This window comes from Colletotrichum navitas (genome assembly GCF_030913465.1).
Source record: "Colletotrichum navitas strain CBS 125086 chromosome Unknown LY79scaffold_32, whole genome shotgun sequence".
Taxonomy (NCBI): Eukaryota; Fungi; Ascomycota; class Sordariomycetes; order Glomerellales; family Glomerellaceae; genus Colletotrichum; species Colletotrichum navitas.
The window spans coordinates 104,089-119,544 of NW_026850578.1; the positions used below are offsets into that span (position 1 = coordinate 104,089).

The following is a 15,456-nucleotide window of genomic DNA, read 5'->3' on the forward strand; positions in this document are numbered from 1 at the left end:
CAGATGGTCCCAAGCATACGGGATGCTCTGAAGACATTTGACACCTGCGGCAGGGTAGTCATATGGGAGGGTCTTGATGTAGGTGAGTTCATCAGATGAGAGCGAGGACTACGGTTTTGTAGGCATATGCCGTCAGTGTCGCGGACGTAAAGGTTTGAAGCCCTCAACGCACCGGATCCTTGGACCGATGAGGATGGGATGCCTCGACTTGGGATAGTGGGATAGAAACAGTGTGACTGATAACTCATGTTCACTCGGGAAACACAATCCGAGAATGAGCGGCCAAGGGTCCCAATCAGGGCACATCACTTACTGCATGGAAGCCTTGGCTTAGCCGTTCATCTCCACCTTGTAGTTATCCAGGCCTCGGCCAGTCCTCCATATGAGCCCATGTGCTCATCCCAAGAAAACTCATATCACCCCAAGATGCGGGTTGAGGACTCGCAAGGATGTTTGGCCGCGCGCGCGGCAGATGTTAATGAAAACGTCCATGCCATGCGCCGGTGGCTGCGAGACGCGGAACTGCTGTCGACAACGAACGTCAAAATGCCGCCACTTGCCGGAGCACAAGTCTTTTTGCATATCGATCTCTCCTAGCGCAAACGACCTTTCTGAAACGGTCAAGACAGAAAGCGAAATCTCGCTTGGCTCGGCATCTTTTGGATTTATGTCGACATCGGAACGCTGCATAACGCAATCCGACGGCTGAGGCAGTGCATTGACCACTCGAGATCATGTCTGCCACACCAGAACTATTATTGCAACCCTGCTTTCGTTCCCTCAAGGGTAACGTTGAGTTTTAAATCTACTAGAAATCATACAAGCATAGGTGATAAGGAAAAGAGCTTGCCAGCCATACTTATATGCGTTGATGTGCGCTGACCCAGACGTCTCTGAAGGAACCTCGATCCATCATTGACATCGACACCGGGAGCTCACTGCTGTGGGGACGACGAGGGTCGCGGAAGACTTCCTGGTGGGAGGTGAACCTTGACTCCAGGAGAGAGTAGGATTGTATTTTGTAAGAGGAGTCTCTAGAGGACCTCCGCTGTTAACAAATTTGGTTTCGATCTTGACTGCACTCAACCACACGCCAGCTTAACAAGTTGACTAGAGCTTCTACACACGGACTCTACGGAGTAATACGTAAGAATTCTAGTAAACGGCTTTCACTGCAACAGATGTTTGACTATTGCCGGCCTGAGACGGATCACCCCGGTAGTCCCCGGCCGAGCAGAATCGAGCCAAACTAAGAGTTGCAAGTCTCGAATTCTTCGTTCTTTTTCTTTTTGTAAATTCGAAACATTGTTTTGCAGCGCGTTATAAAGCGCAGTCACATATCCTACACGATCCTTGCGTCTCTTGAACCGGCGCGGGAAGCGTGCGATGTGGCCTTCTGCGCCTACTTGTCTTTAGGCCTGCCGCCATTCACGTACTTCCAGAGGCGGCTGATCTGGTAAACCTGCAGCTCTACAGAGTAACCGTTCACCTCGTTGTGATGGGCAACACCATCAACTCCGTTTGTGATCTTCCGCTGCTCGTCGATTTTCCAGGGGTCGTTACGAACGTTCGTCGGCGACGCCATAAAGGTGCCCGGAACAGGAGAGCCATCCCCGTTGGTCTGGACTCTGCTGAGGCTGTCATCTAGCGGGAACATGTTGTCGAGGTAGTGCTGGTTGAACTGGTGACCCGAGCCGTTGCGCTCAATCAGCACGCCCTCAAAGGCATTCCACTCCGAGTCCAGCTTGTTGGCCTGCTTGGACGCGGTCCAGAATGTCGCTTTGATGATTTGCACCTTTCTGGAGATGAGGGAGGAAATCTCGCCGAGACGGAGGAAGCGGCCATCCTTTCTCGCCGTCTGCTTCTTAAAGTGAAGAACGCCCCATCGGGAGACGAAATCCATCGAGTTGGCGTAGTGCTCGATGTGGCGTATGGCGCGGTCCTTGACTCTAGGAACGGTATGCTCCTTCTTGACGCGGGGGTTGTTGAAGTGGTTTGCGGCGTTGCCGAATGTGTAGATCTCCAGCTTCTGCAGAACCTCGCGCGTGTGCTGGTTGATGAGCCAGTCGAGGATGATGCTGCCCTCGAGGCCGCCCTGCGAGTGAAGAATGAGGATGACCTTTTTCTTGTCCGAGAGGAGCGCGTCAGAGATGTGAGAGAAGCAGATTCTAGTGTCCGCGGTGCCGAAGTACATGCAGCGCTCCAGAAGGCATTGGATGATGTCGAAGATTATTCCCGCACTAAGTGTAGTGTCAGTATAGGTCAGAATGTATATTCTCAAGCGGTTCCTATTCACTCACGTCCTGTTGTGCACGCCTTTGACTTCGCGGTGGAAAGTCAATGAAATGCGGTCAATATTGCTCTGCAGCCAATTCTTGCTGTTGAATGATTAGCTCCACTTGCGAGGAAGACTGTAATGCGATAGAGAGCCTACCCAACCGCAACTCCGTTCAAGAAGATCCATTCTTCATCCGCGTGCTCCTCCCTCCATCGCGCGGTGTCAGGAAACTCCTTCGACCAGATGAATCCCTCTGGCATCCAGCCATTGAGCGCGAAGCACGCGATGTAGTTGGTGGTGACGAAAAGACCAACCCAAGCAACGAAGAGGTTGAAAGAGAAAAAGGTCAGGAAGGGGAGCGACAGGAGGAAGGCCGATTGGGCGGCCATGAGGATTATATGGAAAGTAATGTCGCAGAAGTTGTTCCAGGACGGGTAGAGCTCGTCCATCGGACCGGAGTGGAAGTAGGTCTGGGCCCATGCTTGGAACTGGCGATAGAACTGGCTGACGAGGAAACGAGGCTGCTCCACGAACCTGTTGTCGACTCCAAGACGAAAAGACCGCGCTGGGGGCTGCGCCCAGAGGGGGAAGACAATGCAGGGGAGGTAAATGATATTCCGAAGAAACAGCTTCGTGTCACTCCAAAGCAAACTCCATGGCGGGCCGGTGTAGAAGTATGCTGGCCTGAGAGAGGGGTCTTCGGACCTTCGCGAGACTCCGAGTCCCTTGCTGCCGTCTTTGCTGTAGGTGCTGATTTGAAGGTCCGAACTGGGCTGGACCACAATCTTCTTATCGGTCACATCCTTTGGGAGGGAATATGTAACATTGACTGCCTCCATGTTTGCGAGTGTAAATTATTTTGACTGACGAGGATACTGAGGCAGATTGCAAGTGAAATGATACGGGGATGCAATCAAATAAATACTGACGGTTTTACATATCTCCCTCTCAGCTGAGGAGGACTGGAGTGAGTTTGGTGCGCGGTTCTGTTCTCCTTTGCTGTGCTGCTATCTTGTGGTGGTTTCCCTTAACATGCCGGTGTGACGCGTGCCATTGAACAATGTTGACAAGACCTTGCTGTTTCAAGATCACATGCCCGGTACTTCTGCTTCTCAGTTCACATGTCGAACTGCCTCTCTGGCGTGATAGTTCGAGGCATAAAAACGCCCACCATAAGCAGAAACAGCCGACTTCTGTATGGTGGCGCTTAGACGAGTGTTTTCGACCACATCTAGTTGGCGTCCAACATGGACCTCGACGCCGATGCGGTCCTCGAGAGGGGTGACGGGTTTGCAAACATGTAACATTATCAACGGCTTGGACAACACATCGACTCGGCACTGGAATTTGCATGCCTCGTCCTCCCCATCATGCCTCCCTGCAAGACATCAACGAATCTAACATCAATCAGGTGGTTGCTAGTCAGATTATCGTGCGCCCCGTGTCTTGGAGTCTTGAAGCATTCTGCGAGCTTGCCGCGCATGGCACATACGTGCGTTCTAAGGTGGGCTATTACCCCAATACCCCTTTCCGTCTGGTTGCGGCCCGCTAGTCTTCCCGCTTTCAGCTAGTCACATTCCCGCCTAGAAAGTGCAAACACGATGGCGCCAAAGAACCAATCGGTCGAGTTTCCTGGGCACAGAGTGTGGGATTGAGAGTTCGCCCGCGTGTCAGTAGCTTCACGTTGAGCATGTTCAGCCAGCAGCTTGTAAGACTTCTGTCTCGTCGAGGAACCGATAACAGCCGTCAGCCTTCAGTAGTGTATGTTCGTTAGAGCGAAGCGGTAGTTCCATGACCTAAACCTTTTTCGGGGTTCGATCGTCCGCGTTATTCCTGTTCAAGCGGCGCCTCCGTTGTGGAGATTGCCGTTCATGAGACGGCATGTACGCGTGTGTGAATGTTCACGATCGGGTTGGTTCTCAACCGCATCCTCTGCAGCAACTAATGCAGACGATTGCCGGGAACCCAGACTAGGACCAACTTCTACAGCAGGGGGTGTTATCTCCCGACGTAGACTGGATCTCTGCATCCAAGCGTTCGGGTCTTTTTTGAAGCAGGTTTGCGAAGTAAGCGGAATTTATTACCTACAGGGCTGGAAGGCAATATCTAAGATACATCCAAGGCAGGACAAGACTGCCTTGCAGCAACACGCTTCTGGCGAGCCGTGCGAGACAGCAGCGTTACTCTTCAAGAAAATGGCCTATGTTGCCGGGTTAGAGATTTGATCCCTGAGACCACAACTTAGGCTGTGCATTAAAAGAGTTCAAAACGACTGCGAACATTCAGAGGCTGATGCTTGACCGAAACCTCCGCATCCGGTGATGCAAAGAATCCGCAATTTCCCCCATCATTCGAATTGGTATTCTTCACGAGCATGTGACGAGGTGTTTGGTCTTGCCTCGATGGAGAATGGACAACACAATGTCTTCATAGAGAGAATGCCGATTCCATCTCCCAATCTGGTGTAATCCCGGGGTTTATAAGGGAGTAGGGGATTGCTGTTATAAAAGCCCCAGGTAACCCATATCATTCTGAGCTTGGGTCAAGAGCTTTTTCTGTATCTGCAAGACCCCTTTACTGGGGTGATATTCGAAGGCTCCCACGTCTTTATTATCATTTACCTCGGGAAGCTTACCCTTTCCCAACCGACCATGGCCGAGTACAACGGGGAGGTCAACGGCAATGGCCAAACCAAGATCAATGGCGCCAACGGCGCCAACGGCGAAGCCAACGGTTATAGAGAAGCTCCCCGCACCTATCAAGACTCATTCGAAACTCCGTATGGAGGTTCGACGACGGAGCCATACGAAGGTTACGACAAGACTGGCGGGATGTTTGACCCCGTCACCGGCACCTACCCTCGCATTTCTCGCCCCGTTGAGCTGATCCGCCCGTCGTACGATGCCGTTGTCATCGGATCGGGCTACGGCGGTGCCGTCGCTGCCAGTCGCATGGCCAGAGGCAACAAGAAGGTCTGCCTCCTCGAGCGCGGTAAGGAGAAGTGGCCGGGAGAATTCCCGTCGGATATCCTGCAGGCCAAGGACGAACTTCACGTTACAAATGCCGCCACAGATAGTATCTTGGGCCGCTTGGGCGCGTACGGAACACGGAGAGACCCGACTGGGCTGTACCATCTCATCGTCGGTGACGGGCAGAACGCCTTCGTCGGCAACGGTCTAGGTGGTACAAGCTTGCTCAATGCCAACGTTTTCTTGGAAGCCGACGACGGAGTTCTTGACCTTCCCATCTGGCCCGATAAGCTGAGGGGTGCTGAGAACTTCAGAAAGTGTATGTTACACCATCAATGTTCCCAAATATAGACTAACAAGTTCCGTCACAGATTACGAAAGGGCCGCAGGTGTGTTGGAGCCTGAGAGGTACCCCAAGGACTTCCCGAAGCTTCACAAGCTTGAGACTCTCGAGAAGCAGGCCAACCTCATGGGGTGGGGAGACAAGTTCTACCGCGTGCCCCAGACCACTCGGTTCGAGGACGGAGAGAACAGCACCGGTGTTTACATGCGCGCGTCCACCCTTTCTGGCCAAGACACCACCGGTCTTAACGACGGCAGTAAATCCACGACCCTGGTCAACTACCTCAGCGACGCCTGGAACTGGGGAGCTGAGATGTTCTGCCAGTGCGAGGTCCGCTACGTCACCGAGGCCCCCAAGGAACGGGGTGGATACATCGTGCACTTTGCCTGGCATGGAGGCAAGCGTGCCAACTTCAAGGACATCTTCCACGAGGACCTCATGTGGGTCCATGCTAAGGAGCTGGTCTTCTTCGGGGCCGGCAGTCTTGGTACCACGGAGATTCTCCTTCGCAGCAAGAAGTTTGGACTCGACATGAGCGATGACGTTGGTCATGGGATGAGCGGAAACGGTGACATTTTGGCGTTCGGGTAGGGCACCTTGCACTTCGCACTTCAAGACTTCTTCGCACATGCTAATAATCAATTCAGATACAACACAAACGAGTACATCAATGGTATGGGTCGCCCGGATCCCCCGCCGAATCGGCCGGTTGGCCCTTGCATCACGGGCGTGATCGACTGTCGTCACGGTCTGGACAACCCCCTGGATGGTTTTGTGATTGAGGAGGGCGCCATCCCCGCAGCCTTGGCCCCCTTTTACCAGACAATGCTTAATCTGCTTCCTGGGAAGGTGTTTCCTCACAACATCTCCCTCAAGGGAGCCATTGAACACGTGGCTGCGGCCGCCGGTAGCCGTGTGTTTGGACCCTATTATCCCAAAGGCAGCACCGAAAAGACGCAGTGTTACCTGATTATGTCCCATGACAGTAAGTCTTAATTCATCCTGCCATGCCTTCTTGAGCGCCTCTGACCAAAACTTCTTTTAGGCAGCCAAGCAACTATGCAGCTGCACAATGACCGACCTATGATAAACTTTTCCGGTGTTGGCAAGTCTCACAGAGCCAAGAAGCTTGCGGGCTACTTGGCCAAGCTTACCAACCTGATTGGGGGTACCTACGTTGACAGTCCTTTCTACGCCGCTTTCGGAGAGAAGGAGATTACTGTCCACGCAATGTGAGTATTCTTGGTCGTTGACTTGAGAAAGGTATCTAACACACACATACAGCGGTGGCGCTCGTATCAGCGCCGACGGCACAGGTGCTAGCGGCGGTGTCAACGATAAGGGACAGCTCTTCGTTGACAACACTGATAAAGTGCACAAGGGGCTGGTTGTCTGTGACGGCACCATCGTCCCTGCTGCTCTCGGAGTCAACCCCTTTGCAACCATCACCGCCCTTGCTGAAAGGTCTGTCGAGATGGTTGCCGAGGAGTTCGGAATCAAAGTCAATTTGGAAGAGAAGAACGGTAGACCATCCCTAGCGAGGCTGCTTTATGGATTGTTGCCAAATACTAATGGCCCTTAGGCTCTCTCAATCTCTTCGCTGAACCGGCGCACAATCAGTTCGAGGGCGATGATGATAGCCTCCAAGTGGCCAAAGTTAGGGAGATCATCAAGACTGCACGGGATGACAAAACCCCTGGCATCTCCTTCTCGGAAATGATGGACGGATCGATTCACTTTGGACACGATTCGAAGTCACTTGACTTCGAAAGGGCCACTGAGACTGCGAGGAGCAGAGGCGAATACGCCAGGTTCTTCCTCAGCGCCCGATCGTGGAACACGCATAACCGTAAGTGCTAGCCCCCATACCGATATGCATGCGTTCTGACTGTGTTATCAGTGGTCAACGACAAGGAACACGAGGCCAATCTCACTGGGACTTTTACCTGTCCAGCTCTTGGCGGAACCTGCATGGTGCAGGGAGGCAAGTTCCAGTTATTTAATGACGATCCAAGGTCTCCGGACACCATGAACCTTACCTACAACTTCCTTGTATCTCAGAAAGACGGCAAGAAGTTGCACTTCAACGGCTACAAGGTAGTAAACTCGGACGTGGTCTTCAACCCTTGGAACCTCTGGAAGGCGACTACAACTTTGTACTGCACCATCACCGAGGTCGACGAACACGACCAGTCCATCCCGAGCGAGGTCCGGGGCAAGGGCGTCATTCACATTCGGCCGAGTGCTTTCCTCCAGGAGTGCACCACCATGGAGGCAACCGGCTCGAGCCTTTACGCCAAGGCCACATCGACCGCCAACTTCTTGGGGTACTTCGCTGCGAAGGCTGCTAGCGCATTCCTCACACCGTTCATCCCCCAGATGTGGCCTTCTCTTCCCTTCCACAGTTACGAGAACCCGACGCCGTGGTCGGAGGAATGCACCGTCGTAGCCAACGACCGCGTCAGGACGAAGCTGTACATGTGGGAGCCGCAAGGCAAGCAGGGACAGCAGTCAGACAATGCCCCGATTGTGCTCTTCATCCCTGGTGCAGCCGTCGACCACCAGATGTTCGCCCTGCCTACCATCAAGGAGAACGCCGTCAAGTATTTCCGTGAGAAGGGCTACCGCGTTTACTCGATGGTGCACCGGGTGGGCAAGACCGTGGTGGCACAACAGAACTGGACCACGTACGACGCTCGCCGCGATATCCACGCGGCGCTGAAGGAGATCCGCAAGAGACACACCATCATCGACAAGATGGACGGCTCCGGCCCGTCTCACATGACCTACGTGGTGGCCCACTCCGCGGGATCCGTCGCATTGGCTTCCGGCCTCCTCGACGGCACAATCCCACGCCAATGGCTCAGCGGTGTCACAGCGTCGCAGGTTTTCATGAACCCCACGTTCGCCAAGGTCAACAATATGAAGGCCAGCCTCCCGATCTCCATGGCCAACATCTACAACCTGGTTCAAGGCAAGTGGTTCGACTGTTCCAGCACCCCCAATGACGGCTACGTCCAGCAGGCCCTCAACCAAGTCCTGCGATTTTACCCAGTCGGCCACCGCAATGAGATTTGCAACTCGGTTGTCTGCCATCGCAGCTCCCTCGTATTTGGCCGGTAAGTTGTCCAGGAAGCCCTTTCATCAACCTGCCAATCGCTGACATAAACCACGCAGCCTTTGGTCACACAAGGGTCTCAACGAGGCCACTCACTCCCAGCTGGAGAACTTCTTGGGAGGCATGTCGATGGCCAGCTTGAACCACCTCATGTACCAGGGTACCCACGGGATTGTGACGGACTCTCAGAACGAGAACCTCGTTACGCCCCAGAACATTGCCCGCCTCAAGGGCCTAGACATCTTCTTCTTTTCCGGAACCGAGGACGACGTCTTCGCCCCCGACAACACCGACACCTCGTTCACTACTCTCAGCGAGGCCAACGGCGGGGTATGCTACGAGAGACAGGTGTTCCCGGACCGCGGCCACATGGATGTCTGGATGAGCCCTACTGCTCACAAGGACGTGTTCCCCCGCGTCCTGCACCACATTAAGAAAGTCGAAACCAAGAACCACCACCACCAGGAACTTAAGAAGGTTGCTGGCCAATATTAAGGAACAGAACCCCATCCCCGAGGGGATGTTATTCCGAGACATTATTGCAATTTCCTTTGTCACATCCATCCCCCCCAAAAAAACGAAATGCTTCTAGTAGTTCACCTAATATGAAATAATTCATTCGCATAACAGAGGCTTTGCTTAGATATCCTAATTGAACAAAATACGCCAGCAAAACACTATGCCATTTTGGTGATGAGATGGGCGCAGATTGAGACATGGCAAAAAGCAAAGGGTCCCAAGCATACGGGTTTGCTCTGCAGACTTTTGATACTTGCGACAGGGCAGCCGTCAAGGCAGGTCGTGATGCGGGATGAGCTCATGGGATGACAGCGAAGTTGATAGCCGAGGTCCATAACATCCTGGCCGAAGAAGTCTGGCCACAACCTCCGACATGTTATTACTAGAAGCTTAGTAACTATTTACTAAGACCTATAACTAGTTACTATTTTGAATCATATTATAATTATTATAGGTTATAGGTAAACTACTACTAGGATAAGTACGATTAAAGGCTTAGTACTAGTAAAGTTAAACCTAAGGGGTGTCGATCAAGAGAAGTACTTTTTGCTTGTTAACAAGTTTAATATAAGGTTGTGATGACAAAAGTGGACCTGCAGTTGTTACTGCTACCACTGCACTTAAGTACTGTCACAAGACACCCCCTCAGTTTTCTAACATGTTTCTATAGAAGACTGGCTCTTTAACCTCTTAATTAGGTACATCTTGCTGGAGTTCAGGCAACTATCTCTACTTTTGTTCTTAACTAAGGCCTTACGTAAATACTAGGCACTAAGCCTAGCGACTTACCCAAGGTTACTTCCGGGATTTAAACCTACAGCGTCTGTTGCTGGTTAAAATAATGCAGAGAGCATACCATTGAGGCACACAGACAATCTCGTAGAGCGAACTGGGCTCATAACTGTCATGACAAAAGTGGACTCCCAGTTGTCACTGCTACAACGGCACTTAAGTACTGTCACAACACCCTACTACAAACTTGGTGTCACCAAGCGTCTTATCCTTGGCTATATCCGTGTCCGATAATGCCGTTGTCCTATCGGCCATGTGTATGTCTCCGTTAACCGCCTCTGCGCTGATAGCAGCAAGAATAGCGCCTGCCGTGCTGTTGCCTAACACGACGCTCTCTAGGTCGTTGACCAGAAACAGGGGGGATCTCTGTCTGCGCGTGGTGAGCGCCAGGTGAGTCCGCCGCGTTCCTAGTGTCCGGGTATAACACGAAAGGCCAGCCTTGTGCCGGCAGCAACGAGGGGTCTGCGGCAGCGATCTGCTCAGCCAGTGCGGCCAAGGTGCAGTCGGGCCACATGTAGAGTGACAAGGTAGGCGGCAGGCCCCTCGAGGCGAACTCATCTGAATTGTGCCTCCCAATCGTCGAGAGCTTTCCACACTACCAACCTAAGGTAGCCAGACCTACAACGATATTACGTACTGCAGTCGCTGGGGGGTGCTAAAGTGGGACGGGCGAGGAGAGATTGACGGTTAGGGACCCAGAACTCCTTGTCCCGCAAGTCGCAAAGGCTAGGCAGTGGCCTTGTTGCATGCGTTCTTTAGAATCCGAAGACCCCAATATTGGAAAGGCTAACGGTTGGGGACCTAGAACTTCCCAATGACTAAGATACGTTATTCCGGCGGTCCCCCTGAAGTACACAATGACTACTTCTTGAGGACGTCGTTCGGTCTCGTTCCGAGTGGCGAAGTCCGATCGGCGGTGGCTAGAGATCAGGGGAGAGTAGAAGGCGCGGATTTTTGTCGGGTATGTTCACCGGCGTGGTCACCAAGCGTTTATTAACGCTGGTGGAAACCATTATGCACGAATCGAACCAGCACGAGTTTCAGGGCACGAGGCCTCTATGCCGGCTTCTGGGTGAGGATGATGACAGAGATACCGCGGCACGTTTCATTTGGATATGTGGCGAGCAGAAGGCGCTTCCTGGTTGACATTCTCCTCGCCGGCGCATTTGCTTCGGTTCTTTCGCACTTGGCTCATAAGCGACCGCAGCTCGGCGTCCGAGGCGCGGACTTGGTTACGCTCCATATCGGTCCTCGCAATCGGCTGCCGTGTACTTTAGGGTAAGGCTCGAAGCGTCGAGGCTGACGCTGCCCTGACGGAAGTGATGCAGCCCGGCGATATGCTGTTTCTGGCATTGCGGCGAGATGGCTCGATCCTCGTCGTTGTTACACCCTCTGTGACATTGCAGAGCAACCTTCTTTGGTTGTTTGCGCTAAAGAAGCAGCCGAAATTCGCCTTCATCTTCCAGAAAATTGACGGTACTCACAATGTAGAGGCAATGAATAATAATGAAAGAGAGGAAATGACCTGGCTGGGCTGGATTATAAGAGTGCTGGCAGTGGTGGGTCTGCTGGAAATCGAACCCTAGAGGCAAAGAGCCGGCCGCTAAGCCCGGATCAGTTGATCTGCCGCCGCCGACAAGCATCTTCGAAGCCCTTGTGATGCCATCTCCCAGCTCCAAAAGGAAGACTGTGTCTGCTGCTTTCTCAATAGTATTGCCTTTCGAACGAGTTTTCACTTTCTTTTTCACCCAAAGCCAACGACAAACCAACTGTCCCGGCGAAACCGAATGCTTTGCAACCGCCACTGAAAATTGATGGACCCGCCTTGAGATGTTCCCGCCTGAGTTTCCGGACGGCAAGAAAGCCGAATATGGCGATTTGACCAAGATAACCTGAGAAGGGAAGCAGTGGACTCAGCTGACGTACCTTCCTATAGCCCACCCGAACCGCCTTAGTTGAGGCACAGTTTGCCTTTTTCTTCTTCTTCTTTCACACACCACTCCTCCTCTCATTATATGCATATTTCGTTTTCGTTGATCTCTCATCGCAGCATTACATCGTCCTATTCTTATCCTCTATCAACTACCTGCCTTGGTTTGCTTGTTTTCTTTCTTACTGCTTCACATCTTTCAATTTTACCGCGTTGATCCCCTCTTATCGTTGCGTTTGTCACGCAACGTTGTTTACAACATTTCCAGTTTCCCATTGCCGTCGGACTATTGCCGCACTAATCTTGCGGCGGAGGGCAACACAGCATTTCTCGAAAATCTACTTTGGTCAAAGGAATCGCCCAATTCGTCACGGCCAATATATTTCGCCGATCCCTGGACCTGGTCGATGTGCTCGCCCCTTCCAACGAATATGGATTCCAAAACGAAGTCGAGCGGCAAGAACGACTTCAAGACTGCATCGAGTACGTCGCCAAACAGAAACTCCTGCTTCAGGTAGCTGTCGAAGTCCCCAGCGCGCAGCATCTCACGCGCTACAAATGCCTGCTCAAGCCATTCCGGGTCGTGCTTGCCCATGGCGATGCTGTCAGTGTACATGGCGCTGTCATGGCGGAAGTTGTTGTCGTTGCGAAGAGAGTGGAGACCAGGGCGGGCGTTTTCGGTGTACAGATCAAGGATGCGCGTGCCAGTAGGAAAGATGGCAATGATCTCAGCGCGCTCCTCTTTGGAGAGGATGTCCCAGGTCTGCGGCGTAACATGGTCAGTTGTTCCCATCTATGTGAAGAGAACGCAAGCGACCCAAGCTTCCAAACACCAGGTTATCGAGGATTGCGACCGTATTCTTAGACGATGCGTCAAAAAAGCACCAGGCGATTCGATCATGTGTAGTCGGCTGACCCCAGATATCATGTGGGTCTGATGCCTCGCGTGGCTTGCTGAAGTCCATGCAGGGTCCCGTGCATGCTCTGCTGAATGTACGGTGTCAAGCGAACGCGTCCGTATGGGGTACGGAGGAACTAGTATAAGACGAATTGGACAACTTGCACAATCGTCAGTATCAGCAATTCAATATCGGTGAACTCAAATACTCCAGTCCGGTGCCTCGCCGCATGTCTTGGCGCGTTTGGTGGCTCCGACCCGACGCAGACTCCAAGCCTTGCAGTAATACCTCGAAGACAAGCCTCGATGCTGGATCGCCATACTATGGTATTTTCGCGATGATTGTGTTGATCATGGCCGGGGACTTCTGCGACACACACCCTGTCAAACAAAGCACGGTATGTACGTCTGCCCTCGTGGAGATGCCGAAGGGGACAGATGGTGGCAACTCGTCTTCATTGTCTCGAAGCTCATGGCAGGGCATCAGATAACCTACTCAACGACTTACCCACATAATACAGATTACACTATGTTAGCTGGCGCTCTTGCTAACAGCAAATTCTTTGTCAGAGATGCGGCGATACGCACTATGCACCCAAAGCCGCCCACGCTCACTGGCGCCTAGTCCACGAGTTGCAACCACGAAACCCACGTGTTGAAGCTTATGATATCCGCGCCATTTTCCCTAACAGGCCGATTCGTGCGTTAGAGATTGATCAGACTCCGGAGGAGCGACCTACATACATTCAAGTTATTCGTCAGGTCGAGATACCTGTTCCAACACTGGTGCTCCGTAACAAACAAGTCACGACTCAGACAATCTAATGCGCCTGCTGTCTTACGTCTATTCCTGCCAGTGATCTCAGGAACTATTTTAGTGATCATGTCGCACAGGCGGCCGACAACAAGCCCGAGACCGTCAGATTGTACGAAGCGCCAGTGCAGATGGCGTTTTATAAGGATCCTGCGTTTCGCCCCAGACGAGGCATCGAACCCTCGACCGTTTGCGACGAAATTGCCTACCTTACAGACATACAGCGACAGTCTATCGCCTGCGAGCATCTTGTTCGATTAGCTATAAACGCAGCCAAGAGAAACCTACTGGTTAACGTGCCTACGCATGTCGTACTAGCGACCGCGCAAATCGGAGGATTCTTCGACATAGATGAAGTTGAAGTCACCACACAACAAGTCTTTTTCTTCTATGGAGATTTTGAAAAACCGGGCCAGCGAGGACGGAATGTTGGTTACTGCGAGGATGATCACAGAGAAGGCTCGATAGAGGCGTGGATCGCGCATCTCACGCAAATGCACCCACAATCACTGATTTATCTGTTTCTCGGGCTGCCGACAGATCTTCTCCCTAAAGCAGTATCTCCATCATAGGGACCATTGTGCTTCATCAGAAATTATTATCGCCTGTGGACTGCGCCAAAACCTTACAGGTTCTTCCTTCGATCAGTACAATTACAGTGTCTGCTCATGCCCTGATCACGGTAAGCGTGTCGTGCCTGGCACCCCGTTCAGTCACCTCCGCAACCATCATCAAGCGAACAATCGACAACAGCTCCCAGTCGCCCGAATTCTTTGCCAGATTTGAGGGACTCGCCACAAATCTACCCGATGGCTTGCACATGTTAGACAGTGCCGGGAGAGACAAGTACGACTTACCCAGTACAGTGTTGCTCCCGGGACATCAAGGGTATTCTGAAGGCGTGGTTGAGCCATAAGACGCGCAAAACGCTGTGGGACATTGCGCAGGACAACAAAGCGGACGCGGAGACCTATGAGAGATGTTTCCCGTTCCTGGTCAATGCCAAGAAAGGCCACTGCCTAGGCCTTTGCGCAGAACTTCAAGCTATTCTCATCAATCCTGAATCTGTCATAAGGCAACTTGCACAACCACTCTCCCTCGAACTTCTACTTCAGATAGCAGCTATCAATGTCTCTTGCGCGCTGAGAATGACTTCTTGACCTTGAATCGTGTTTTATTCATAATAAAAGTTGTCATTGGGAAGGGCGTCGGGGTCAAGGCGGGCGTTTTCGGTGTCCAGATCAAGGATGCGCGTGCCAGTAGGAAAGAGGGCAGTGATCCCGGCGCGTTGTTTTTAGAAAAGATATCCCAGGCGGCTGGCAGGCTGTGTTGGTATCTTGATGCGCGTGCTAGGAGGGAAGAAGGCAATGATCTTGGCGCGCTTTTCTTTGGGAAGTGTGTCCCGGGCGGCTGGCGGGCAGAGGATGGCAAAGGGAGTGAAGATACATTCGAAGAAACGAAACAGAGCTGTGGACTAAAAGAATCAGAGACGTCAGTTCATAGGCAAATGACTGGAAGAGGTGAATAACCTCTGTAGTAAGGTAGCCAGGTATATGGAAGAATTGGACAAGCAGTTGCAGGCCGAAATGGAAAAACAACAATAATTACACCGCACACGGCGCGTCCCCAAAACCATAGATCGCTGAGCAGCGCCAACATCGGCGCCTCGGACGCCGAGCTGCAGTCCCTCATGAGTAAAGTGTGAAAGAATTGAATAAAATAGGCCCGCGAGAAGGACCTCAAGTCGAAAGAGCTGTATGGGGCTCCCGAAAGGGGATGAGGCGTTGCTCGCTAG

The 15,456-nt window shown here is 52.4% G+C and overlaps 5 protein-coding genes across 5 annotated transcripts; 2 read left to right on the plus strand and 3 right to left on the minus strand.

Annotated features, from left to right (window-relative positions):
* Positions 1 to 1,402: 1,402 nt before the first annotated feature.
* On the minus strand, positions 1,403 to 3,117 carry LY79DRAFT_516131 (uncharacterized protein; the record flags this gene model as incomplete). Its single annotated transcript, XM_060554783.1, has 3 exons — positions 1,403 to 2,240; positions 2,301 to 2,378; positions 2,435 to 3,117. 3 exons carry the CDS (start codon positions 3,115 to 3,117, stop codon positions 1,403 to 1,405), a joined length of 1,599 nt encoding a protein of 532 aa, XP_060413781.1.
* A 1,609-nt stretch (positions 3,118 to 4,726) lies between these two features.
* On the plus strand, positions 4,727 to 9,217 carry LY79DRAFT_220859 (glucose-methanol-choline oxidoreductase). The gene is made up of 8 exons (XM_060551597.1): positions 4,727 to 5,566; positions 5,619 to 6,177; positions 6,238 to 6,575; positions 6,636 to 6,822; positions 6,875 to 7,113; positions 7,173 to 7,439; positions 7,491 to 8,709; positions 8,768 to 9,217. The coding sequence occupies exons 1-8, from the start codon at positions 4,930 to 4,932 to the stop codon at positions 9,201 to 9,203; spliced, it is 3,882 nt and encodes a 1,293-aa protein (XP_060413782.1). The 5' UTR covers positions 4,727 to 4,929; the 3' UTR covers positions 9,204 to 9,217.
* An 894-nt stretch (positions 9,218 to 10,111) lies between these two features.
* Positions 10,112 to 10,628, minus strand: LY79DRAFT_554933 (uncharacterized protein). Its single transcript, XM_060557889.1, has one exon. It carries the CDS (start codon positions 10,575 to 10,577, stop codon positions 10,176 to 10,178), a length of 402 nt encoding a protein of 133 aa, XP_060413783.1. The 5' UTR covers positions 10,578 to 10,628; the 3' UTR covers positions 10,112 to 10,175.
* A 1,832-nt stretch (positions 10,629 to 12,460) lies between these two features.
* Positions 12,461 to 12,718, minus strand: LY79DRAFT_473481 (uncharacterized protein; the record flags this gene model as incomplete). The annotated part of the gene is made up of 1 exon (XM_060553220.1): positions 12,461 to 12,718. A coding segment is annotated over one exon (258 nt), but the record flags the coding sequence as incomplete, so codon positions are not given.
* A 211-nt stretch (positions 12,719 to 12,929) lies between these two features.
* LY79DRAFT_659578 (uncharacterized protein) lies at positions 12,930 to 14,821 on the plus strand (the record flags this gene model as incomplete). Its single annotated transcript, XM_060562746.1, has 5 exons — positions 12,930 to 13,245; positions 13,418 to 13,651; positions 13,742 to 14,093; positions 14,234 to 14,343; positions 14,528 to 14,821. Exons 1-5 carry the CDS (start codon positions 13,078 to 13,080, stop codon positions 14,819 to 14,821), a joined length of 1,158 nt encoding a protein of 385 aa, XP_060413785.1. The 5' UTR covers positions 12,930 to 13,077.
* Positions 14,822 to 15,456: the final 635 nt, after the last annotated feature.